This window comes from Callorhinus ursinus, unplaced genomic scaffold (assembly GCF_003265705.2).
Source record: "Callorhinus ursinus isolate GAN/ISIS: 27379988/994484 unplaced genomic scaffold, GSC_fseal_2.0 scaffold41, whole genome shotgun sequence".
NCBI classification, from domain to species: domain Eukaryota; kingdom Metazoa; phylum Chordata; class Mammalia; order Carnivora; family Otariidae; genus Callorhinus; species Callorhinus ursinus.
In genome coordinates, this window is record NW_027397103.1 from 2293706 (window position 1) to 2318200 (window position 24495).

General features: G+C 56.2%; 1 protein-coding gene across 8 annotated transcripts; it reads left to right on the top strand.

The window, feature by feature from the left end:
- Positions 1 to 1263: 1263 nt before the first annotated feature.
- MSI1 (musashi RNA binding protein 1) lies at positions 1264 to 22962 on the top strand. 8 transcript variants are annotated; one of them, XM_073881011.1, is made up of 15 exons: positions 1265 to 1716; positions 1886 to 1926; positions 2493 to 2574; positions 2673 to 2757; positions 5640 to 5681; positions 7245 to 7337; positions 10958 to 11006; positions 12194 to 12276; positions 12720 to 12837; positions 15507 to 15587; positions 16858 to 16914; positions 19842 to 19910; positions 20671 to 20858; positions 21292 to 21363; positions 22492 to 22962. In XM_073881011.1, the coding sequence occupies exons 1-14, from the start codon at positions 1658 to 1660 to the stop codon at positions 21331 to 21333; spliced, it is 1089 nt and encodes a 362-aa protein (XP_073737112.1). In that variant the 5' UTR covers positions 1265 to 1657; the 3' UTR covers positions 21334 to 21363; positions 22492 to 22962. The 8 variants fall into 8 exon arrangements, 5 of the variants coding, with proteins under 5 accessions (XP_073737112.1, XP_025745292.1, XP_073737113.1 ...); XM_025889507.2 differs by having other exon boundaries at positions 21292 to 21355; XM_073881012.1 differs by having other exon boundaries at positions 20704 to 20858; positions 21292 to 21355.
- Positions 22963 to 24495: the final 1533 nt, after the last annotated feature.

Sequence of the window (24495 nt, forward strand, 5' to 3'; positions counted from 1 at the left end):
ATGGATGTCAAGGTGAGCAGCAAAGGGTTTGTCATCAAGGGTTGTCACTGGGTTATACAGGGTGGATTTAAGGTAGAGAAGGGGGAAGGTGTGGGAGGTGAGTTGGGAGGGAGGGGCTTGTGTGGCACTGAGATACCCAGCAGGGATGAGGGTGTGGGAGGAGTGGCTGTCTTGGCCTCCGGCTTTGACCCTTTCTTGGCTGGTCTCAGCCAGGGAATTGAGGAGGAGATGGATATGGCGAGCTGGGGATAGGGAGGGTGGCCTCCAGCTCCGGAGGTGATCAAAATGGATGTTAGAGTTCCCGGGCTGGAGGGAGGAAGATTTGGGGGAGGGCGAGGTGACTCCTAGGAGCCTAGGGTGAAAGTCCGGGAGGGGCTCTCAGAGACCCAGGAGATGGAGGCGGAGGGAGGAGGAAGTGAAGGCGTTTGCCTTCATGGGGAGTAAGTCTCAAACTGGAGGCGGATTGAGAGAAGTAACTCCAAATGCAGTGGGTAGGCAGCTGAGGGTCTTCCAATCCGATGGGGTTGGGCTTAGAACTCTGCAAAAGAAGGGGGTCATTCGGAGGGGAAGGTGCACCGCTGAGCCGGCGGCCTCCTAAACTGGAAACGGGAGGTTCTAAGCGGCACTGACCTCTCCCCCAGCCTCGGTGGGGAGGGCCGGTGAGCGTCCGGAACCGGCTTTCCCGAATCCAACCAGAAGTCTGAGTAGGGCTGACAAGTGAGCCAGGAGTGAGAGAAACAGTGAAGACTCCTCACACTGGGGGGTGCGGGTGGCAGCAAACGGGGAACCCGGGCTTGGAATAGGGGGGTTCCTCAATAGACCATACAGAAGGGATTTGGGGGAGTTGAAGGGGACAGCAGGGGCTGGGAAGGGATTCAGGAAACTGGCACGGTTTCTACTGGGGTGCTGATGGAGTCTCCCCATTCGAGGCGCGAGGCACTGAAAGGGTTCCCCAAATTGGACATAGAGGATATGGGACACTGGGAGTGGACTCAGGGCTGCTGAGGGGGAGCCCTGAATCAGGCTCTGAGGAAACTGGGGGCAGCTTCTCATTCCCACTGGGGGGAACGGAGGGCTCCTCCACCAGTTGGAACGCGGGGGGGCACGGGGGGGGACTGGGGCTATCTCCCTCCCGACCCAGGGAGATTGGGGAGCTCTTAAATTCTGGATAGCGGGGACCTGAGAGGGAGGACTAGGGGGATCCCCGATCCGGAACCGAGCTACCTTGAAGGCACCGGGAAGCGCTTCATTCCGGGAGGGCGTTCCCACGGCCCGGCCCCGCGCTGGGGTGGGTGGGGGGGTGCGGCCGCGCCCTGGTCCCGGCCCGCCTCCGGATTCGGGGTCTCTCTCGCCCTCGGGGACCTGGGAGCCCGGCGGGAGCGGGGTCCGGACGCCGCCGCCTCCGCGGGCGCCCGGGCGCGCGGGCGAGCGCGGGGCTTTATGCGCGCAGGGCGGCGGGGGGAGGAGCCGGCAGGTCGGCCCCCGGCGGGCCCTCCCCTCGGCCGTCCCCGCCCGCCCGCCCGAGCGGGGTCGGGGGAGGGGGCAGCATGGCCTGTCCGTCCGGCCCCCTTCGCCGCGCTCCTCATCTGCCCCGCGCCGAGCGCTGCCGCCGCCGCCGCCGCCGCCGCTCCGCTGCCCGCGCCGCCCGCGGCTCCCGATGGAGACTGACGCGCCCCAGCCCGGCCTCGCCTCCCCGGACTCGCCGCACGACCCCTGGTACGGCCCGGCCCGGCCCGGCCCGGCCTGCCCGGCCCGCGCCCGCCCCGGCCCCGCCAACATGGCCGATCCGGGTCGGGCCGGGCCTCCCCGGGGCCCGGGCCCTCGCCCCCTGCGCCCTGGCGCCCGGCGCTCACGCGGGCCCTTTGTGTCTCTCCTCCTCCCGCAGCAAGATGTTCATCGGGGGACTCAGTTGGCAGACTACGCAGGGTGAGCGAGCCCGGGAGCGCCCGCCGGCCAAGGCAGGGCACCCTGGACCCCCCCCCCGGCGCCACGGAATCGGACACCCCAGCCCGGCCCTGCGCCCGGCTGACCCCAGGCGCCCCCGCGCCCTCTTTCGCGCCCCGCCCGGGGACCCCGAGAGCGCAGGGCGATCGGCGAGCGCGCATGGCCCAGCGGGTGGAGGGGAGGAGATGAGGGGTTCAGGGGGCATCGGGGGGTGGGCTGGGCCCCCGGGACCCGCCGGCGGCAGCGCCAACTCCGCTCGCACCTGCGGCTCAAACTTTTGTGAGGCGGCTCCCGGAGCGGCGGGAACCCGGCCGGAGCCGTCCCCCCTCCAGCCCAGCTCGGCCCTCGGCTTCCTGGGGCCCCCGTGGGCGCCAGAAGGCTCCACGGGAGCTGGGTGAGGGCTGTGGAGGGGGGGGCAGTGGAGAGCGCGCAGGCTGCTTGGCGCGGGGGCGGCCGGGCCGCGGCGGGGTCATCGGGGGCAAAGGACGGGGGAGGGGGGGGAAGGGCGCGGGGCCCGAGCTGGTCCGAAGGCGGGTGTGTGGTTACAGAAGGGCTGCGCGAATACTTCGGCCAGTTCGGGGAGGTGAAGGAGTGTCTGGTGATGCGGGACCCTCTGACCAAGAGATCCAGGTGAGCCCCTCACCCCCGCCTCCTGCTCCCGGCTCGCCCCCCTCCACCGCCGCTCACTGCCTTGTAACCATCTGCCTCTCCCTCACTACCGCGCGCAGGGGTTTCGGCTTCGTCACTTTCATGGACCAGGCGGGGGTGGATAAAGTGCTGGCGCAGTCACGGCACGAGCTCGACTCCAAAACAGTGAGTGGCCCTCCGGGCGTCGGGGGTCCTTTGGTAGAGGGAGGCCGCTGGAGGAGAGGGTCAGGACTCTTCCCAGAGGACAGTTGGACCGGGTCCTTAGGGAAGGAAGGAGTTTTCTGAGTAGAAGGACTGCCAAGCTCCGAAACTTTGTCACCAGAGTCGGGGGGCGGGGGGGCAGAGGGAGGATAAAAATCCCAGGCCTTGCGGTGAGATGCTACATCCCCCCCAGCCCCTCCCTATACCTACTAATCTTGATGCCTCCCGGAGCAGCTTAGGGTGGGGCCAGGGCCCTCCCCTGGCCCGAACTGGGTGAGTCAGGGTTGCAGCGACCCATCCCGTGGCTTCTCTGGACTCTAGCATTTGGCTCCCCACCACCACCATTCCAAACCAATGGCAAAGCATCACTGAATTCCCCTCCCTCTCCCCCCGTTTTGGTCTATGAGCTCCCCGCTTTGTGTGGAAGACATGAACCTGCTTTGCCCGTGAAGGGATTTATGAGAAGGGAACTAGCTTGCCTGGAAACAACCCTTCTGGGGGCTGGATCCGAGGGGAGGCTGCTTTTCTGGCTTTCAAACTCCTAAAACATTTTACTGCTGTCCCACTGCTCCCCAGTGTCTTGGGCCCTCCAGGGGGCGCTGGCCCAGGCCCCTGCTCTAGGGGAGAGGGAAAAGGAGAAAGTCAGAGGAGGGGTTACTCTGATGGGGTGACCGGAGGCCAGGGGGCCAGGCAGTGTGATCTCTCTCCACACTCCCCCACTCTCCTCCGACCCTGGGCCTCCCTGCTTGGGTCAGTCACCGGCTCCTGTTTACCTGCAACAATAACTGGTTGTGCCCAAGAATTTGCTAAATTACCGCCTGTCCCCAGCTCCTGTTATCTCTGCCCAGTGGCTCCCACTCCTGCTCGCAGTAATGAGCAAATGAGGCCAGGCCTCAACTTTGCCGGCTCTGAAAGGATCTTCTTGGCGCAGACTGAGTGACCCAAGCCGGGAATGGAGAGACAGTGCCCTATTGTTTTTGGTGATTATCTGCCATCAAGCTGCCAGTTCTCCTACCATCCCCTGTCCTCAGAATGCACTGATGGCTTCAGCAGAGCTCAGGAAGCTGAGATTTAGGGACTGGGGCTGGGTGGGGGGGGGGGGGTTCATGGAAGATTGATAAGGAGAAGAGAGAAGAGGGGAAGGAGGGTGTGATGGGCATCCTTCTGAAGTTTGGGACTCAAAAAGGCAAGGGCTTTGTGTTTGGCATTCGCTGGCCTGGGAGAGGGGGGTGGGAGGGAGGTTTATTGTGGGGAGTCTATTTTGGGTTCTGACTTTCACCTTTTATTTACTTGTTGGGTTTTATTTATGTTACCAGCTGTGAGTCAGAGTGGAGGTGGGGTGTGTCAGGGATCGGGTGTGCGTGGGTCTGTGGGACGTGGCTTGGGTACCATCTCCCCATCAGGGTCTGCGCAGGGGGACTGTCTGAGGTGCTCTGGTGGCTGGGGAGGCTGCTTCCAGGAGAAAGAGAAGGATGAAAATGTCCGTAGAGGTACGAAATCACACCTTCAGACACACATGGGCAGTCGTGATTTCCCCTGGAGCCCAGTGGGACTTTGGGAGAGAGGAGACATTGCCCCAGCATGGATTTTAGAGGTTCCTTCTCTGTGGGCAGATCCAGTGGGGGAGCCCAGAGGAGGCTGGTCCCTGGTTCATGCCATTTCGGCAGAGAGGAGCCAGCGCCAGTTGCCTAGAACGAGGCTGAGTTTTGAACGGAAGGAACTTTGGGAAAAGATAGATCTTCCCTGCGATTGGCTGGTGAACTTCTGAGTGGTATCCACCCATGTGGATGGCAAGAAACTCTGGAATGACCAGGCCCCATAGGTCCTGCATTGATCACAATGTCTCGTGCCCTGACTTTTGCTGTTTATCAGTACCCAGGAGCACCCAGGTGCATCTTGCTTTTCTCCTTTGGTTGTTCACAGCCAAGGGCAAAGGTGGCCCGTGGTAATAGCACCTTTGTTTGCGCAATGAGGGGCAGTTCACAAAGGGCTGCTTTCACCCGTGTTATCTCATTTGATTCCCCATGGCTGCCCCTGGGAAAGTGCGTGTGATTATCCCCACTCTGCAGATGGGGGAACTGAGGCTCACAGGGGTGGGCAAGTTACCAAAATCAGAGGCTTGGCCTGGAGCCCAGAGTTTCTGATGGAGTCCAAGTCCCATGCCCTTGCACGTTACCAAAGGCTGCACTCTGATTCACTCCAAACCTGGCTGCATTATCAGGGAGCTGTTTGCTTGCAGCCTCAAAGAGGGCTGTTAGATGTCAATAGCACTGGGGGAACAGAACTGAGTCCATTCCTGGTGATTTATGAACTCTTACCTTGAAGCAAAGAGTATTTCCATCCACAAGACTTCCAAAGTCTGGATTGCATGCCTCCCCTAGAGAGGTATCTGTGTGAAGTCAGTTAGGTGAGGAGGGCCCTCAAGTACCCTGTGCTTGAAGAATTAAGACTTTGCTTATTTTGTTGGGGCTCCTGCTGTGAGCCAGACACCTTGCCAAGTGCTTTGTAAGCATTATCTCAAATAGTCTGTGGAGGGCCCCTTTGAGATGGGTGTTACTTTTTGCCCATTTTGCAGGAGAGCTTGGCCCTGAGGCTCAGAGAGGTTAAGTAACTTGCCCAGGGTCTCACAGCTGGGAAACAGTGTAAGTGGGATTCGAACCCAGCAGCCTGGCACTAGGACCTAAATGCTTAACCACTACTTTTCTGCCAGAGGCTGTGGTGATTTCTGTCCCCTCTGTGTCACCTCTGTGTCCTGGGATGAGAGAAGTCCTCAGGGCTGAAGGCTGTGTGGTCACCCATCTGAAGTGCGATAACCAAGGCCCCTTTACCTCTCCCTTCTCTTTCAGATTGATCCCAAGGTGGCCTTTCCTCGGCGAGCACAGCCTAAGGTGGGTATGTCTGTGTCTGGGAGGAGCTGTGCTACTTTAGGCAGTGATTCCCTTCTATGGGAAATGCTTCCGGAACCTCTGGAGTGTTTCTGGAATGGACTGGGATGGGAAGAGGGAGGGTTCTTAATGTCCTCGCTCTGTGGATTGAAGACATCCTGCATCTTTCCATCTGTGCTCTGGGACGGACTGGGAGGGGGCTGCATGTATTGGGAGAAGGAGGAACCCCTCAGGGGATTCATTGTCCTGTATTTGAAGCCAGTACACTTTGGACCCTAAGTCGAATTCTGACCTCATAGATCACAGTGGCTAAACCCAATGCCCCTGTGGAGGTCAAACCCAGGACAGACACCCCCTGAGGCTGAGCTCGTATCAGGCCAGGGAGCTATCTCTGACCCCCCAATCACCTTCCTACCTCTGGGGTTCACTGTGTTCAGCTTGCAGAGGGGGAAGGGACCATGGAGTTGGTCACCTCTTGTCTTTCAACTTGGGTGAATGCTTACCCTCCCAGTGCTCTCTTTCCCCAGTGCTGTGGCAAGTGTTTCTGGGTGTGTGTGCATTCTGAGCAGTTGAGCTATATAGCATTCAAGACTTTTGGTGCAGTGTAGGGGCCTGAGATTTTATGCCAGGCCCCAAGGCAAATAGCCAGGTCTTAATTTTTCAATGGTTAAATATAGGGGACAGGAAGGAAGGCTGATTACAGCACAGGGAGCTGAGGACCCCCGAGTCTGCTGACTTAACCTGTGTCCTAGGACTAGGTCCCCCTCCGGTAGATGTTTCCCCCTTTGCAAAGGGTTTGGTAGGAACCAGGATGCTTTAAGGTTTTGAGCCAGTGGCTTCCACCATGGTGCCCAGCTCCTGCCCCAGCGAAGGGAGAGGGACAAGTTTTAGGAGACAGGAAGGGGACATCTCTGGAAGGATCCAGCAGAGGGCCTGAAAGCAATTATGGAGCAGGTATTCGAAGGAAGCCGCACCAGGGAGCACATGGTCGGAATTGGGTTAATTCCATTAAGCAGTTTGGTGACAGAAGGTGCTTTAGTGTTAGGATGGGGCTGGGAATTGCTGTGGATTAGCCATGCGCTCCTGGGGTAATTAGGACCATGTGTTCTTCCTAAAACAGGGCTGGGGCCACAGGGCTGCCAGAGGTTGGGTTGGGAGGAGGTTGATGAGGAAAATGTCGGCGTTGGGTTCAGGGGAACCCTGTGATGGGCCTCGGTCTCTCCCAGGGGTGCTGGTGGGGTCTCTGAGTTACGCCGTAGGTCTGGGTCACTAACCTGCCCCCTTCCCTGTGTTGGTCCTTCTGGAAAGCATTTTCTCCTACACAGACCCCAGGGATGCAGGCAGGAGGGAGGCACACTCCGGCCAGTGAGTGTGTGGGGTGCACAGCTGCCCATAACAGGCCTAGAGGCGGGGGTCCAAGCAGGAGCTGGGGGGGGCGGCCTTCCGAGTAGCTAGGGCCACAGAGAGCTTGTCAGCTGGTGCCCTGGCAGGAGGGCTCGGGCCCCTGCTGGTGGCAGTAGGCCACAGGACTCAGATGCCCACTTTCTCATTCCCTCCCCTTAACAGATGGTGACTCGAACGAAGAAGATCTTTGTGGGGGGGCTGTCAGTGAACACCACGGTGGAGGACGTGAAGCAGTATTTTGAGCAGTTTGGGAAGGTGGGTCAAAACTGGGGGTGCTTGCTGGGGGTGCTTTCGGGGCTGTGGAAGCCCTGTAGCATTGCTCAGTACAAGCAGAGTCCAGCCAGGTCATTCCAATTCCTGCAAAAAAGGTGAAAAGGGGACTGGGTCCTTTTGTGGGTGAGGCCAGGCTCCTCACGGTCCAGGCTCCTTTCCTATGTGTGGGCCTCAGCCTCTGGACACATCCCCAGGGAGAGAAGCCACACAGTAGCTGTCCCTGTTGTTGCCCTCCCTCTGTTTTTCTCTTGCTTATCTTCATTCTCCCGAGGGAGGCTGCTCTCCCCTAGCCAGTTCAATCCAGTCACCCCTTGGCCTCCTGGGAGTTTGCACCTGTCCAGGCCACGGGCGGTTGCACCTTTCCCCACTCCTTCCTGGTGAGGATGATAAGGAGGCAATAAATATGATTCCCAATTGCACTCAGCGCCCAGCTTGCACAGGTGGGAGCTGGGGGGGGGGGGAGGTGCTGATCCCCTAGCTATTTGAGAGGGGCACTGAGGAGAGCACCCTAAATTCCTGATCAGGCCCAGCAGATTGGCTCTCCGCTCTGAGGTGCATTGAGCTTAAATTTCTGGACCGTTTAGTTTACGAAGGAGATGTGGCATCATCAGACAATAGGTTGTCCCCAGAAAGGTGAGTGATGGGAGCATCAAGGTCTCATGGGGCTATGGCAAAGAGGGGGCCAAATTTTAAGACTGGGGGTGAAGGAGGGCTGCTGTGCTTAGTGCTGGGGTCCCTGGTCTTCGATGACGTGAGACGGGCTACAGGCTGGGTCTCTACCTGCCCAGCAAGGCATTTTCAGTTGTCTGCTAGGCAAAGGGCAGCGGCCTTGGGAATGGGATGTGAGCTGGGGACCGGCTGGGTTTCCAGGGCCCTGTCTCTAGGGGAGAAGAGGAGAGGGTGGGAGGTCCCCTGGCCAGCGGCTGCTGGCGGCGTGGGGGCCAGAGGCCTGGGCTCAGGCGCCTCCGTGGGGACCCGGGTACAGGACGGAGGGCAGGTCGGCGGCCTGGGCCCCAGAGGGAAGGGCGCTCCTGGGAAGCAGCAGGCCCGCTCGGCTCCGGCGGGGTGTCTTTGTGTCTGAGCGCCGAGCATTAGAGCTCGCACTAATCTGATCCAGCAGCTGTGATTGGAGGCCGCCTGCCCCCGGGGCCGGCGTTGCCATGGCAACCGGGCCCCAGGAGAAGCCGTCAGCGGCCGCGTCTTTTGTTCGGGCCTAAATCGGCGTTGGCATGTGAAACCGGCCCGGGGAGGCCAGGGGGAGCCGGAGAATAGGCTGCCAGGGAGCGAGGGGGACAGCCGGGAATGCCAAGGGCCCCGCGGCGGGGGGCCCCCCGCCCGGATCGAGGGGCCGCCGCCGAGGGGGGAACAATGGTCAGCCGCCATGGCTGCCACTCAGGCTTAGCGGCCGCCGAACTTGGCGGCTCCCACTGGTCAGCAGGCCTCGGCCGCCTCCCCTCCCCCTGCCGGAGCCCCCCTGCCCCCGGGTTCCCATGGAGACCAAAGCCTATTAAGGACACTGGGCTGGGAGCCTCCCTCCCCTCAGCTGGCCCCAGGAGGGGACACCAGTGGGGGTCCCCTGGACCCCCAGCCACTTTCCTTGCTCCTTGCCCTGGCCTCAACCCCACTGCCTCGCTGGGGGTCTGTCCAGCCAAGGCCCGGTTGAAGGGTCTGGGGTGCCAGGAATGGTGGGAGGTGGAGGGTTGGGTGAAGGAAGGCCAGAACGGCTGTGGATTTGGGCTGAATCACTTTGTGGGTCAGGCAGGAACTCAGAGCTATGGGATTAAGGAAGAGGGTGTGGCTTTTATTCATTCATTAATTCAAAAAATAATTACTGAGTACAAGTCAAGGTGCTCCAAAGGATGGCCATCACCATAGCTGACCTGGGCGCTGTCCTAATGGAACCGTCAAAGCAAGGGGTGTTGGGTTGCTCTCTCTCTGTTGCTTTGCTTCTCCCCCATGTGACTGTGGGCGAGCCCCTCCATAATAAAGGTCAAAATAGCTATTATTTATTAAGCACTTGCTGTGTCCCAGGTAATGTGATTTCGTGTTACAGGTGCCATGTCATTTAACTCCTCTGTACAATTGATAAAACACTGTTACGCCCATTTTACAGATGAGGAAACCTAGTCCAAGGTTACCCAACCAGCAAAGGCAGGGATCTTGGATTCCATTTCCAGTCTGTCCTACTTAAAGCCTGTATTTTTATCACAGCTCTCCTTTCTAGATTTCTCTTTTCCATTGTTTAAGCAAGGGGGTGGGGAAGATGTGTGGAGCCTAAAGCGTCTGCCCAGTTTGGATGGTCTAGCTGATTTGGGATTGGGACGCAGAATGGGTCCATAAGGATGGGAGTGTTGGAGGCACTCTGCTGCAGGCCCCTGGAGCAGGAAGCTCCTTGGGGAGGGAGGTGTCATTTCCCTCTAAGATCCTCCAGGGACCCAGCTGCCTCCTGACTTAGTGGGGTCCTGGTTCTCCCAGGGGGACGTCAGAGGCCTGGTGCTGCTTGGCACCTAAGGAGAGCTGGGGGGCCACCCTGTTCAGGGGCTGCCTTTGCCACTTTAATGAGGCAGATGACAGGCTGGAAAGACAGCCAAGGAGAGTGGAGGAGAGGCTGTACCCCATGGCCTCAGGAAGTTTTCCTTCATCCCTTGGGTGTCTGACCATTTGGGGGAGGGTCAGTGGCTGAATTGGGATGTGTGTGTTGTGGGGGGAGGGTATCCGAAGCAGCCCTTGATTTCCACCCAGGACAAATCAGACCTTAGCTTAACCCCATGAGGTGGCTGACATTGGCTGAAGAATTAAGAGAACGAGGAGGAAGCACCCGCTGTAGGTAAAGGGGGGGAAATGGGACTGCAGGAGGGAAGCTAAGGCCTTTGGCTGTCCGTGTATCTAAGGGGATGCCTTGAGGGAGTAGCAAGAAGAGGAGACTGGGGTACAAGGGAGGGGGGTGGATCATGTAGCCCACCCCCCTTCCTCAGCCCCCTGCCCCTCCCCCAGTCAGTGGGAGGCAAGCAGCCCAGGCACTGAACTCTACTTGCTTTAATTACAGCCTCTAGCAAAAGGAAACCTCAATTAGAGGAAAAGATCTGTACCAGGAGAGGGGAGTCAAGTCTGGCTGGAGTGGCTGCCGTCCTCCTGGCCTTTTGCAGAAAGGGAAGAGGCTTTCATTTCCCCGTTTCTCTCTTGCTCCCATGTTTCCTTCTTTAGCACCCACTCCGTGCCTCCTCCTCCTCCCAGGCTTGGTCTAGGATTTGCTGTGTGACCTTGGCCTGGTGACTTCACCTCTCTGAGCCCTTTTCCTTATCTACAAAACGAGGCACTTACATGGCAGGGACTGTAGAGAGGATGATGGGGCAAAGTGCCAGGCACATATTTGGTGCTTCATATTTGTAGTCTGGTCCATTGAGAATCTGGTGGTTGGATGGGAGGTGCCTTGGCATCCAGGTGGGGTTGCAGATGGAAAGTCATCCCCTGCACAGGGAGCAGATTTAAGAGAGAGCTTAGCCTGCATGAGAGGGGCGTGGGTGTGGGAGCGAGCCCCTGCTGCTGGGTTGTGGCAGGTCCCCTGGTTTCTGGTGGGTCCACCATGGCAGGCTCTGTTTCAGGTGGACGATGCCATGTTGATGTTTGACAAAACCACCAACCGGCACCGAGGTGAGTGTGGCCCCCTCCCCCTTTCCAGGCCAGGCTGGGGGCCTGTGGTCAGCCAGGGGGCTGCAGGTCACAGCTGCCCTTTCATCTTGCCTCCTGACATCCTATCCCCAAGGATCTGCATCCTCTCCGGGGCCTGGCCTTACAGAAGGCTTTTGTCCCGCCGTTTCCTGTGCTAGAAACTTGCCCAATTGCAGACACCCGAGCGGACCAGAGGAGCAACCTCCCCCCTTCCAAACTGAGCCCTCAATGCCCCCCCCACCATCCCCCCGCCCCCGCCCGCGCCGGAGCCGGTGTCTACTGGGGCTTACCTTGTCCCTGGTAACCAGAGCTTAGGCCAGGCCGCCCCAGGGTCAGGCTGACTCCACAGTCTGCTCCCGCTCCCACCCCCACCCACGGGCTGAGCCCAGCCCCCAACCCCCTTGCCCCTGAACCTGTGAGCATCTGGGCCAGTGTGCATTGCCCGGTTGTTTTTCTCCCAAGGGCCTTGCCTTCTGAGAAATCCCATTCCAACCCCTGGGGCACACCCGGGAGGAGGTGGGGTGGTTTCTCCAGTTGCTTCAGGGTGTATTCGCCTGTTTGGGGATAGGATATGTGCTGGGGTATGCATGTATGTATGTGTGTGTGTGTGTATTTGTATCTGCGCACACGAGGGTATCTGTGTCTGAATATTTGCATGTGTCTTGTGTGTCATGGTAACTCTTCATGTGTAGGGGGGCCTTTGTGAGCGCTGCCAAGTTTCTGTATGATATATGGGTCCCTAGGTGTGTGTGTGTGTACATCTCTATGTCATGTATATGTGTGACTGTGTACAAACATAGGTTTGGGTGTGTACACTTTTGTGTAAATGTACGTAAGTGTTGTGTGTGTTCTTCCTTCCTTTGGAAAGCATCTGAGAAAGCGAAAAGGCATGTTGAGTGTATTTTCATGACTGCTCTAACGCTTTCTAATTTGCTGTGTGACCTTGGACAAATCACTTCACTTCCCTGAGCCTTGGCTTTCCCATCTGTAATGTGGGGACTAGAAACCCTGTCTCAGCAGGAGGGGAGTTGAGAGGTTCCTAGGCTGTGGGCAGAGGCTTCCGTTAACTCTCAGGCACTGGCCCTTGAAAGAGGAGTGCTGGTGTGGTATCACTCGGGGCTGGGTTTTGACCATAAACCCTGGTTTTTGTCCCTGCCTTTGCCCTCTAGGGTTCGGGTTTGTCACGTTCGAGAGTGAGGACATCGTGGAGAAAGTGTGTGAAATACACTTCCATGAAATCAACAACAAAATGGTGAGGGGGGGAGACCGGACGGGTGGAGGTGCAGAGAGAGACACGGGCGCTCGGAGGTTCTGGAGGCAGGCAGAAGGGAATCACAGTCCATGGGGCAGAGCCAGTTCTCCCACCCCCTGAAGATCTGGACAGGAAGCCAGTGTCTCCTGGTGGTTAAAAAGCATGGCTCGTGGAGTCAGTCCTGGATTAACATCCTCACTCTACCACTTGCTAGTCTGTTCATTAGGCAGATGACTTCCCTGCAATCTGTGGCAGTACTATCCCCCCTCATGGGCTTGGTGTAAGCCATAACTGCCTGCAAAACTGTTTACATAATCTCTAGCACCCAGCAAGCACTCCATAAATGGTATCTATGAACCTAACAGGAAGGAGGCCGGCTAGGGAACCAAAGGGTCTACGACCCTACGTCCGGAGGAGGGACTGACCATCAGGTCTCATTGCAGGTGGAATGTAAGAAAGCTCAGCCAAAAGAGGTGATGTCGCCGACGGGCTCAGCCCGGGGGAGGTCTCGAGTCATGCCCTATGGGATGGACGCCTTCATGCTGGGCATTGGCATGCTGGGTATGTGCTAGGCCTGCACCTGCGGCTACTTCCTGCCCGCAACTGCTCCCAGGGCTACCAGGGGCTGCGTAGGTGTTGCCTCTCCTCTGTGGTCTGCCCTCCTGCGTGAGTCATTGGGCAGGAGTGGGGACCAAGTATCTCAAGCCTCCAAGCCAACCCAGGGTGGGGCCGTTGGGTTGTGGGGTGCTGCCCTCTGGCGGTAGCCAGAAAATGGCCCAGCTGCTCCTCCTTCATTGATCCTTCTGTCCATCTGTCCATTTGTTCATCCACCCACCCATCCATGTCGTAGTTATTGAGCAACTATAAATGCTAGGAACTATGCCAGCAAATATAACAGTGACTTTCCTTGGAGCTTTGTGGTCTGGCAGGGAAAACAAGTAAGAATATAAATAAGTAGAATATAATTAAAAATAAATAAGTAGGATGCAGCAGGATAGGGGGCCAACAGAGCATGGGCATAGAGAACTGGGACCGAGGTTTGGAGAAGCCAGAAAGGAAGTTACACTTAAGCTGAGGGCTGTGGGTTGAGTAGGTGCTAGTTACAGGAGGTCAGGGGAGAAGGGAAGGGTAAAGTGTTGCATGCAGAGGGAACAGCATTTACAATGACCCAAAGACTTTGGGGAGAGCAAAAAGAAAGCAGCTGCTGCTTGTTCACCCAAATAATATCTATTGAGCAGTTTCTGAGGGGCAGGACCTGCCCTCCTGGGCTTTCCCATCAAGCAGGAGGCATGAGTCAAAAGGCAACGATAGCATATAGTGATGGGAGGCTGTGGGAGGCCCAAGGAGGCACCCAAAACCCACCTGCTGGTCCAGGAGTCTCCCTGGAGTAAGTGCAGGTCGCCAGGCGCCTTGGAAGGTGAGTAGGAGTCAGCGGTGTTTGGGGCCCGCAATCTCTCGCAGTCTCCCTGGAGAGACAAGATGCGTACACACAGAAAGAGAACAGTACAGAGGAGTCTTTTTGCCAGGTACGGAGGGAGGGGTGCTCTGGCAATTCAGAGGCAGGGGGTGGGTGGGTGGGCATGGCATGGGCTGGAAGGTCAGGATTGAGATCACAGATAGAGTGGGTGAGGAGAGCAGACTCCACACAGGAAAGTGTCTTCTCTTGAAGTTTTCTTTTAACTTTCTATTTGGAAGTAATTTCAAAATTTCAGAAGAGTTGCAAAAATTAACAGTACAACGAATATCCATATACCTTTTACCAGACTCACCCATTAATATTATACCCCATTTGCTTTATCGTTTGCTCTACCTCTGTATGCATATGTGTGTGCACATATGTGTGTATGTATGTACACACGCACACGCACGCACTCACACACACAATACTTTGGTGATTTTCCACTGAATCATTTGAGCTTAAGTTAAATGCATTATGGCCCTTAACCCTTAAATACTTCAGCGTGTATTTCCTAAGATTAGGGGTATTTTGCTCATGAAGCCACGTGATGATAATCCACTTCATACATTTATGTCGCTCCAATATTTTAACCTATTTTCCAATTTGATCAGTTGACCCAGTAATGTTCTTTATAGCACGTTTTTGCCCTCTCACATAAGATCCGGGCTAGAATCAGGTATTGCATTTAGTTGTCTCGTCTCTCTAGCCTCCTTCGGTCTGGAACATTGAGACCCGTTTTCTTTTCAAGGTGATTCATTAGCTGGTTTCACCCCATTTAAAAAAAATGACAAAGAAGGAAATTACACCAATACAGGCATTGGTGGTTAAGAGACTTGGAACCAGTTAGCTCTGAATGCGAAGTCCAGTTACACCATTATTACTCTGTATTACTCATTATTACTATATGATTTTTCTGGCAAAGCTGCACATTTTATTAGATGCATACAAGTAGCAGGCACCGGGAGCTTGTCCTGGAGATACAGAAATAAAAGATGGGGAAGACAGAAAATCGGCTCTTTTAAAAAAAACCCTGGGAGGGGCACCTGGCTGGCTCAGTTGGAGGAGCATGTGACTCTTGATCTCAGGGTCATGAGTTTGAGCCCTACGTTGGGTGTGGAGATTACTTAAATAAAATTAAAAAAAAAAAAAAAAAAAACCTAGGATAAGTTCAGATAATGATCATTGGTGCTGTGGGGTAATTGATAAATACTGTAACTGATGAGAGGGAGGACTCTTATAGAATGACCTCTCCAAGGAGGTGACATTTGAGCTGAGACTTGTACAATGACAAGGACACAGTCATGGGAAAACCTGGCAGGGGGAGAGTGTTCCAGGCAGAGGAAACAGCCTGTGCAAAGGCCCTGAGGTGGGAAGGAGCTTGGTGGCTTTGAGAAACAGCAGGGAGACCAATGTGACTGCAGGAGAGGGTAGATGAGGACAGGAAGGAGGCAGGAGCCAGAGCACGAAGCGTCTTGGTAAGGGTTTGGACTATTCTCAGCCAATATGTCACCTCTCTGAGCCTCAGTTTTCCCCATCTGTGAAATGGGGCTCCTAATAGTACCTGCTTCTTAGGATTCTTGTGAGGCTTAAGGAGAGAATGAAGTATGCAGTGGGCTTAGCGCAGGGCTTGGCATGCAGAAGGTGTTTGGTAAATGTGGCTGTTATCTGTGCTACGAGGTGGGGAGGGAGACGAGTGGCTCAGATCCTTCCCCGCTGAGCAGGGTCTGAGCGCTAGGTGAGGCATCTAACACTAGCCCCCTTGCCCTATCAGGTTACCCCGGTTTCCAGGCCACAACCTATGCCAGCCGGAGTTATACAGGCCTCGCCCCTGGCTACACCTACCAATTCCCCGGTAAGTCCTGCTTGGTGTCCCTCTGTTGCCAGCATGTCCCCAGTTCCTGGGCAGTCTGAGTCCTCAGGGCGGTGTCTAGGGGTGCATGGCTGGGGGGGTGGTCTGCCTGCTGGAGGCTTGGAAGGAAGGGCATGTCTGAGGAAGGAGCACCTCTCCCCACCATCCCCTCCTCCCTCCTCCCCAGAAGCTGGGGATAACCCCCTCCCACCCCCGCGTGGTCCTGCATGGCACAGTTCTCTCCCAGGCCGATCTCTGCCTGCCTCCTGCCTTTCTCCCCTCCTCACGCCATTCCGAGTTGCCACTTCCACCAAAGAAGACATCAGACTTGTGGCGGAAGCGTCCCTGAGGGCCGTCGCCAGCTGCGTCTTTATGGCCACACTTACAATGACCACGTGCTCCGCCGAGCCCTTTTCAGGCCCACAAGACCTTTTGCGGCCCCCCGAACGCTGAAAAGCAATCCAAAACCCTGATGATCACCACCCTCATTTGTAATGCAAAATAAAAATAACGCTAGACCTTAGAATAAGTGGCAGGAAGCCCAACAAAGTTCTGAATTTTGCCATAATGGCTCTTCAGTGTTGTTTTCTTTGAAATATCAGACATCAAATTTTTGCATGCTTTTTTTGGCCTGTCTTTTTTTTTTTTTTTTTTTTTTTTTTTTTTAGAGGGTCCCTAAGCACTTGCATCCTTTGCCTCTTGGGCTGTCCATCTTGGAGTCCTTTCTCGACATTATGTTGTCTAATCCTGACAACACTCACGGGGGAAGGATGACCATCCTCATTTTATAGGTGAGGAAATGGTCTCAGAGAGCAAAGCGACTTGCTAAGACGACCCATCCTCTAGAAAGTGGTGGAGCTAGGAACCCAGCCTGAGTCAAACCTGCTCTGGGGTCACTGGTTTCCATCAGTGCTGCCTCACCAGCTCCTCCCCACAAACAAACAAACAAACAAACAAGCAGGAAAAGAGGAGGATTCTGGGAGGTGTTTTGGTGCAATGTCACATCTTTTAAGAAAGCCCAGAATGGTCACTCCGGCCTCGCCCTGAGCCCAGGGTGTAGGTGGCAACTCTGCCTGCTCTTCTCCGTGTCTCTCCTCTGCCTACGTCTTCACCTTTGCCTGCTGGGCACCTTGCTCTCCCCATCCCAGCTCTTGGGTCCTGTGCATGGCCTGTCCCCCTACCCAGTGTCCCTGTGGGTGCATCTGTCCTCCCTGGGCCGTGCCCCAGGGACCTCCCCCTGCACCTTCCTAAGCTGTTTTACGTTTCATTTTAGAATTCCGTGTAGAGCGGACCCCTCTCCCGAGTGCCCCAGTCCTCCCCGAGCTTACAGGTCAGTCGCTCGGATTTCCTACACCTCACAGGCCGCACGGGGAGAAAGAGAAGAACCCAGGGGTCTTCCCCGGGGAAAGCCAGTGGGACCCTTTTCTCCTGTCCAACAGCCCTCTGGCTGTGGGGACACAACAGACTCCGCCCAGGCCCTGGCCAGTCTGTGTAGCTACATGGCCCTGAAGGGTGGGGCATGGGGCCAAGCCCAGCAGATGGAGGAGAAGTCACTCATTCATCTAGTTGGCAAATATTTATTTGGCGCCTCCCATGTGCCAGGCACCGAGTAGACTCTGGGATCCAGCAGTCAAGACGCCAGGGTCTCAAACTCAGAGTAGAGAGGGGTGGGGGGGGGGGGGGGGGTCTTCGACAGACTGGAGTGCACATGCGTCCACTCTGTGCCAGCCCACCCTGGCCGGGAGGGGATGCACACCTAGTATTTTGAGATCTCTGTTTCCGAGAAAAGCCAGAAACACGGCTTTTGCTTCTGAATGGATTTTTCAATCGTTCTCAGATGTTGGCAACAAATTCCAAATTGTTAAACCACTGCAGGCCAAACGAAACCTATTTGAGGGCCAAATCCAGCCCTCAGGCTGCACACTTGCAGCTTCTGAGCAAGCCTGATGAAGGCGCTTGGCCCTGTCAGGAGCCATCTTTCTGGCTGCAGCCCTTGCTGGGGCCCCGCCAAGTCTGAGGGGAGGGGAGGGGCATGTGCAGATGAGGTGGGCTGCAAGGGGTTTCTCTGTTCAACCTGCTTCTCCCCCCACCCCACCCCAGACTCTCCCCCCCACCTGGCCGTGTGTGGAGGACGTGAGCATGGTTGCTGCTTTCAATGAGACCTTCCTTCCAAGGGGTGCTCAGGGGTCCCCCAAAATTGGGGAAGGGGATGAGGAAAGGGGAGGGAGTAAAGAGTTCTGTAGGTGGGGGGTGGTAGAGGCCCCTCCCTGAGCAGAGTTGGGTTTGACCCGCCATGGGGGTGTTGGAAGGGGGGTTCTTTTCTCCTCATTTGAGAACTTTGCGTTGAGGACCTACTATGTGGGGCACTCTGCCAGGCCCCTGGGGGCAGCGCAGGGACAAGACAGGGCCAGGCCCTGCTCTCACAGGACTTGCAGTCTAGAGAGGAAGACAAATACTTATCACATAAATGAGTAATCCTTTACAGTTGTGATAAGCACTTACTCAGGTTGGCTTAGCTGATTTTGCTTTGTGGGAAGTCCTAACCAGACCAAGAACCAGACCTCAGAGCCCACCCCCTGCCCTCAAAAGAACTGAGAGAAGACATGTCCCCTCAGCAGCTAGCTTGGTACAGGGCAGGAGATTTTCCCTGGAGGTCTGGGGTCTGAACTTTTCTCTTGCCTTCAGGAGATGTGGGTGTTTCCTTCAGGCATTCAGTAGACATTTACCATGCCAGATGTTGGTCCAGGAGGGGATACAGCAGTGAATGAGATGGACAAGGTCCCTGCCTCCTGGAGCTGATACTTCCGTGGAGAGAGACAGCAGTAAACAAGTAGACACGCAAATGAATAAAATAATTGCAGAGGGTGAGAAGTTCCACAAGGAAAATAAAACAGGGAGATGTCCTAAGGTCTTAGGGCCAGGGGCAGGGGGCTGCCTTAGCAGGGGTGGCCAAGGAAGGGGATGTCGGGGTGAGGAGTCAACTGTATGGCTCTTAGGCAAGGCTCCTTCATGGTGTGGGAACCATGCTGTCTCCAGACTTTTAATCCCCCAGACCAAAGGCCTTGCCAAGAATTTTCAGGGGCCATTTACGGAGTCCCTAGGCCCAAGTCCAGTACCAGTTCAGGGTCCAGGTCACCGAAACAGCCCCCAGAGAACGTATCCCTGAGGGCAAATGCCAACCCGGTTGACTCTGGCTCTGCAGTGGCAGAGCCAAGCAGTAGGGGGCGCTCACCCCACTACCCCAGCCCAAGGGAGCTCCAGGTTCAAGCCAACCACTTGTTTAAGAAGAGGTTCCTTTTAGGGGCGCCTGGCTGGCTCAGTCTGTAAAGCATGCAGCTCTTGACCTTGGGGTTGTGAGTTCAAGCCCCCCATTGGTTGTAGAGACATCTTTAGGAAAAAATAAAAGAGGAAGTTCCTTTTACTCCTTCAGCAGCCATTTATTAAATACCTACTGTGTATAAGGCAGGGTACTGGGCACTGTGGAGGTAGAGCACAAACAAGGGAATACCAGTATCTCTGTGTCCGAAGAGGGGACCAAAGAGAAGGGGCTAGGGGAGTTTGGAGGGGAGAGTGGTCATTTCCGGTTGGGTGGCAGTCAGGGGAACCCTGAGGCAGGGAATTGGGTGCACCCAATTTACTGAAGGTGTGGCCTCAGGAGAAGGACAGTGAGAGGAACAGGACAGGCAGAAGGATTGAAGCTGGATTATGGCCTGGACTGGAGCCTGGCTTCCGCCTGATCCCACGGGGAGCTCTGGGACATGCACTAGCACCTCAGAGTTGGTCCCACCTTGCGGCAACAGGCCCGGCTTCTTGTACCCCACGTCAGTCAGGCACTGGCGGCAGTCGCCTGGGGTTGGGACGTGGGCCATACCCTCCTGGGGACCTCTGGGCTGGGTCCACCCAGCCAAGGGCACGCTCGGAAGTAGGGAGCATCGCTCAGAGCAGCTCAGGGTGGGGCGCCCCTCTCCCCACCCTGAGTTTTGTGTTGTTCAAGTGTGTCCCTTGAGTCCAGGGGGGAAACTGAGGTCGAGTGCGTTGCTAGGAAGCCATCCGCTCTCCTACTTTTCTCCATCCATTCCGTGGGTCAGGGCACAGCTGGTGGCCCAAGGGAGTGCTTTCTGCCTCCATGCTGGCGCTGCCCCGACCCTCTAGGGGGGAGGGGGGTAAGGCTGGAGAGACTCTGCCCAGAGGGGGCCTCCGTTGTCCACCTCCATCCTCTCGCCCACCACACTGAAGGGCCCATACCTTTTCTTCCAGCCATTCCCCTCACTGCTTACGGACCAATGGCGGCGGCGGCGGCAGCAGCGGCTGTGGTTCGAGGGACAGGTGAGGCCTTCTGGGGTGCAGGAAGCAGAGAAGGGGTGTTGGGGGCGGGGAAGTCTAGAGAGGAGAGGAGGTAGCCACTGCCACCCTTTCCCAGAGGGACTTACTTATTCATCTGCTCCACAAGTATTAACGGAGCACCTGGGAGGCCAGCCAGGAAGGAGACCCCATGTCCTCCAGGGTTTGCAGGCTGGGGGGCGGGGGGCGTCGGGCGTGACAAAGGATGAACCCGCTCTGCTTGGGCGGGGGAGTCAGGTACCAGAGGCTCTCACAGATGGAGCCTCTCAGGAAGGCTTCCCAGAGGCCCGGCTCCTTAACGTCCGATTCGAAGCCAAAGAGGAAGAAAAGTGTCCCCAGCAGAGGCCAGTTAGTATGGGGGCGGGGAGAGTACAGGAATGGGGGGTGGGGAGGACGAGGCAGGAGGAACCAGGTCCTGTGGAGACACAGAACATTGAAGCAGTGGAGCGATGTCGATCTTGGAACATGCACTCGGCTGCCGGATGGGGGACAAATTTGCAGGGGCTCAGGAGGGGAGGCCTGGAGGTCAGTGAGGAGGCGGCAAGGTGGACAGACGAGCTGGTGGCGGTGGATGGACTTGGGGAGACCTCCAGCGGGTGGACCCACAGACCCCGCTGGGATGTAGGGGTGAGGGAAAGGGAAGGCTCAAGTTCACGGTGGGTGGAACAGGTTCGAGGGGGGTGTTGTGGCACGTGGGGCAGCAGTGGGCGCCGGGGCTATCACCGTCTTCTTTCTGGGTTGCCAGGCTCTCACCCCTGGACGATGGCTCCCCCTCCAGGTTCAACTCCCAGCCGCACAGGGGGCTTCCTGGGGACCACAAGCCCCGGCCCCATGGCCGAGCTCTATGGGGCAGCCAACCAGGACTCGGGGGTCAGCAGTTACATCAGCGCTGCCAGCCCCGCCCCCAGCACCGGCTTCGGCCACAGTCTTGGGGTGAGTGGTCAGTCCTGGAAGACTCAGAAGTTGGAGGAGGGAAAGGTTTTGTCTGTTAGCAAGGGCAGAAGGGGGGCCAAGGGAGGATGGATGGAAAAAGATGGTCACCAAGGGGGAACAGTGGGGCTCATCATTCATTCCGTGTGCCAGGCATTAGGTGGGCTCTGGGGATACCACACAGACTCACCGTCTCTGGCCACATGGAGGCTAGATTCTAGCTCAGGAGTGCCCTCATTTTAACCAGGGTACTGGCAATATGCAGATTCCAAGCCCTACCCCAGAGAATCTTCCATTGCATCTGCGGGGGGGGGGGAGATATGGACAAGGCTAGAGAAGGGTTTGTGTCTCTCCCTCGGCGTTCCTCAGAAGAAAGGAGCCCCTGGGCCTTCTCTGCATCCCTAGGAATCTAGGAGTCAAATTCTTTTCTCCCCAGGGCCCTTTGATTGCCACAGCTTTCACCAATGGGTACCACTGAAGCAGGAATCAGGTGGCAGGAGGTGAGGAGGTGGGCCGGGGCCTTGGGGGGGGGGTGGCTCTGGGAGGGCTGGCACCGGGCAGCCCCGTCTGGGCCACAGACCTTGTCCCCGCCTTCATGGAGCCCACAGTCCAGGGGGGGAGACAGAACTTTCATAACAGCAGTGGTCAGTGAACCTGAAAAGCTGCTCAGTCTGCTACCTCAAAACTGTAAATGAAAAGCACAACAAGGCAGTCCATGCCACCTGTCAGACAAAGTTGTTGTTTTTTTTTTTAAGATTGCTAATGCCCCACATTGATGAAGGTGTAGGGGAAGCAACATGTAAATTGTCTTTGACTTGGGGTTTCCAAAAGGCAGACTGGCACTGTGTGCCCAGGTTTTAAACATCCATGCCCTTGACCCAACGAGGCCACTTCTAGGCATTTATTTAAAAAACTGCCAAAACCCAGGGCACCCGGCTGGCTCAGTCGGAAGAGGGTGTGACTCTTGATTTCAGGGTCTTGAGTTCAAGCCCCATGTTGAGTGTGGAGATTACTTAAATAATTTTTTTTTTTAAATTAAAAACTGCAAAACACTGAAATGCCCATCAAAAGGAAAGTGGTTAAGTAAATCAGAGCGTATGTGTACACCGGCATATTACACAGCTATTAAAACGGGATACTGTCCACATACACACATGTCCAGGGAGTAAGAGAGAGAGGGAACTCTGTACACATGGTCACGGGGGTTACTGTGTGAACCCGGGACGTTTCGTTTGTTCCTTCCTTCCTTCCTGCATTTATTCCAACGACTACTAGTCAGTTGAGCACCGTTTCAGGAAGGAGGGATGTAGGAGACAGACAAGGCCCCTCTCTCATTCTACAGACAAAAATCAAGTGGACAAAAGAGGAACTTAGAAATGATGTTTGAAGGGGCTACTTCAGATTAGAGGTTCAGAGAAGGTGCCTCTGAGAAGGTGCCACATTTTAAGTAAATCCAGTCATGCAAAAATCTAGGGAAAGAGCATTCCAAACAGGGAACAGAGCCTGCGAAGTGTGTGAACAGAGCTCTTCTAGGAGAGGCTACCTGGGTTCCGGGAACCTCTGGGAGCCCCAGAGAGAGGCGGGGGCGTCGGCAGGTGGCCGCAGGGCCTCCTTGTAACCTCCTGCTGTATTCCAGCGCCCCAGCCTGCAGCTGACTGAGGACCACAGCGAGCCAGCGAGGGGGCGGGGACACCTCAGCCGCAGCCGCCGCCCCCAACCCCCGCAGCGACTCGGACCGCTACTGCCTGCCCCCAACTCCCTGGGCCCGGCCCCTGCCCTGCTGCCCCGGACAGCGTCTGGCTCCCCTACTAACCTCCCTCTCTTCCGCCCTTGGCTCCCCTCCCCCACCTGCCCCTCTCCTCCCGCTTTTATTTATTTTGGATTAGCCGGTTGGCCCCCACCCCCCTGGTTCTCCCCTCTCAGGTCTGCGCCCCTCCCTCCCTGCCGCACCCCCCTAGGACCCCCCCCCCCCCCCCAGAAGGCTTTTGTATTTGTGCATAGCTAGAGTGAGGGCGGAGGGGGTCTGCTACAGGCCGCAAGCCCTATGCTTGTTTTTTATTCTGATTTCCCCTCCTTTTCTCTTTCTTTTTTCTTTTTTTTTTTTTTTTAAGAAACCGTTTTTTAAACTATTTCTAGGTTTGTGAATGTGAAGCCCCAGGCCGCAGGGGGCAAGGGGCCAGGTGCCCCCCACCAGCTGAGAACAAAATGTCTATGTGGGTGTGGGCCCCTGGCCACCTCCCTCCAGTCCTGGAAAGGACAGGGTTGTGGCCAGGCCAAGCCCCTGGAACCATCCCGTCCTGTATCATATGTAAATACTGTGAGGTGAAGCCCCTACCCCTCTGTAAGACCCCTTAGGGGTGAGGGCGTCGCCTCACCCCACCTGGCAAAGGTGTCCCCCCGTGTTTCTGTCTCCTCCTCAGACACCGTTACTGTAAGCTTGCAGGCCTCAACTGTGGCCAAGGCAAGCCCGCTCGCTCAGGCCCTAGGGGTCAAGGCCTTGGGCCTGCTCACCCCAAAAACCCAGCGTGGGGCCAAGGGGTGAGGAAAGAGAAGGGCTCGCCCGGAGCCACTGCTGGAAAGGAATTAACTCTCCAAAGGTCTCCCCCTGCCCCCTACCTAGGTCAGGCCTTCATGGTTTCTGCTCTGAGCCCCCCATGAGCGGGCATCAAGGGGGTACTTTGGGAAGGGGTGGACCCCAGGGGAAAGCAAAGGGCTTCTCAGGGAACCCCCACATTCTCTCACTGAAGTTTCCCACCAGGATGGTCCCATGGCCAGAGCCCCTTGGCAGCCCCGAGCCCCCAAGCCCCCTTCAAAGGAAAAAGAGGCTCAGGGTCTGACTCTTCATGAACAGTGAGTGACCCGGCTGGCATGGCAGGGCTGAGGCCCACCTACCTGTTGTTGTCCCCTCTCTGTGTCCCTCTCCCCCAGGTCTGAGGCTGGGGACCTAAGCTCTCTCCCCCATCATAGTTCCCATCCCTGAAAACCCCCTTTGGAGAGTTAATTGTCTGTGTGAGGTGCTTAACCTATTAGCCCTGAGAACACAAAGCAATAATCTTTGTTACTGAGATGCGCGGCTGTTTGTGGTTTTGTTTTGTTTTCTTGTTTTTTTTTTTTTTTAAATGTTTCCTAATAAAAGAGAAGCTGCATTTTATTGGTTTTTATTTTTAATTTTCTACACGTTTGAGCTGAGTCGTGAGAGACTCAGCTTCCTTCCCCCCCTTTCTTGTGACCCCCATCCCACCCCCACTGGGCCCACCCATGGGCTCAGGGCCCTGGAATTCCGTTTTCTGATTTGTTTGGGGAATTTTTTAAAAAGATGTTACACGGTGTTTTGAAGCCAGCAAGTTACCACCCTCCGGTGTCTCTTCTCTCCACATCTGTAACTTCTTTTTCCAGGTTTTATTTTCGGTTTTAAATTCCTAATAAATTATTTGAAAACGGTGCTGGCTTTGTGAGTCTCTTCCATCTCTGTGTACATTCAGGTCTAGGTACCCCAATGACACCCTGTTTTCTCCTACCTTCTGTTCGTCTCCTGAAAGTCTACACTTTCCATTTGACCAAGTTTCATTTACAACTTCTTGACCAGCCTCAAAGCTTAGTGTTGATGATGAGATACCACTTCACACCCATGAGGATGGCT

Coding starts and splice junctions, on each gene's coding strand:
- MSI1 (XM_073881011.1), top strand. CDS start 1,658: ATGGAGACTGACGCGCCCCAGCCCGGCCTCGCCTCCCCGGACTCGCCG. Junction 1,717..1,885: donor GACTCGCCGCACGACCCCTG/GTACGGCCCGGC, acceptor CTCCTCCCGCAG/CAAGATGTTCATCGGGGGAC. Junction 19,911..20,670: donor GGCTGTGGTTCGAGGGACAG/GTGAGGCCTTCT, acceptor CTGGGTTGCCAG/GCTCTCACCCCTGGACGATG.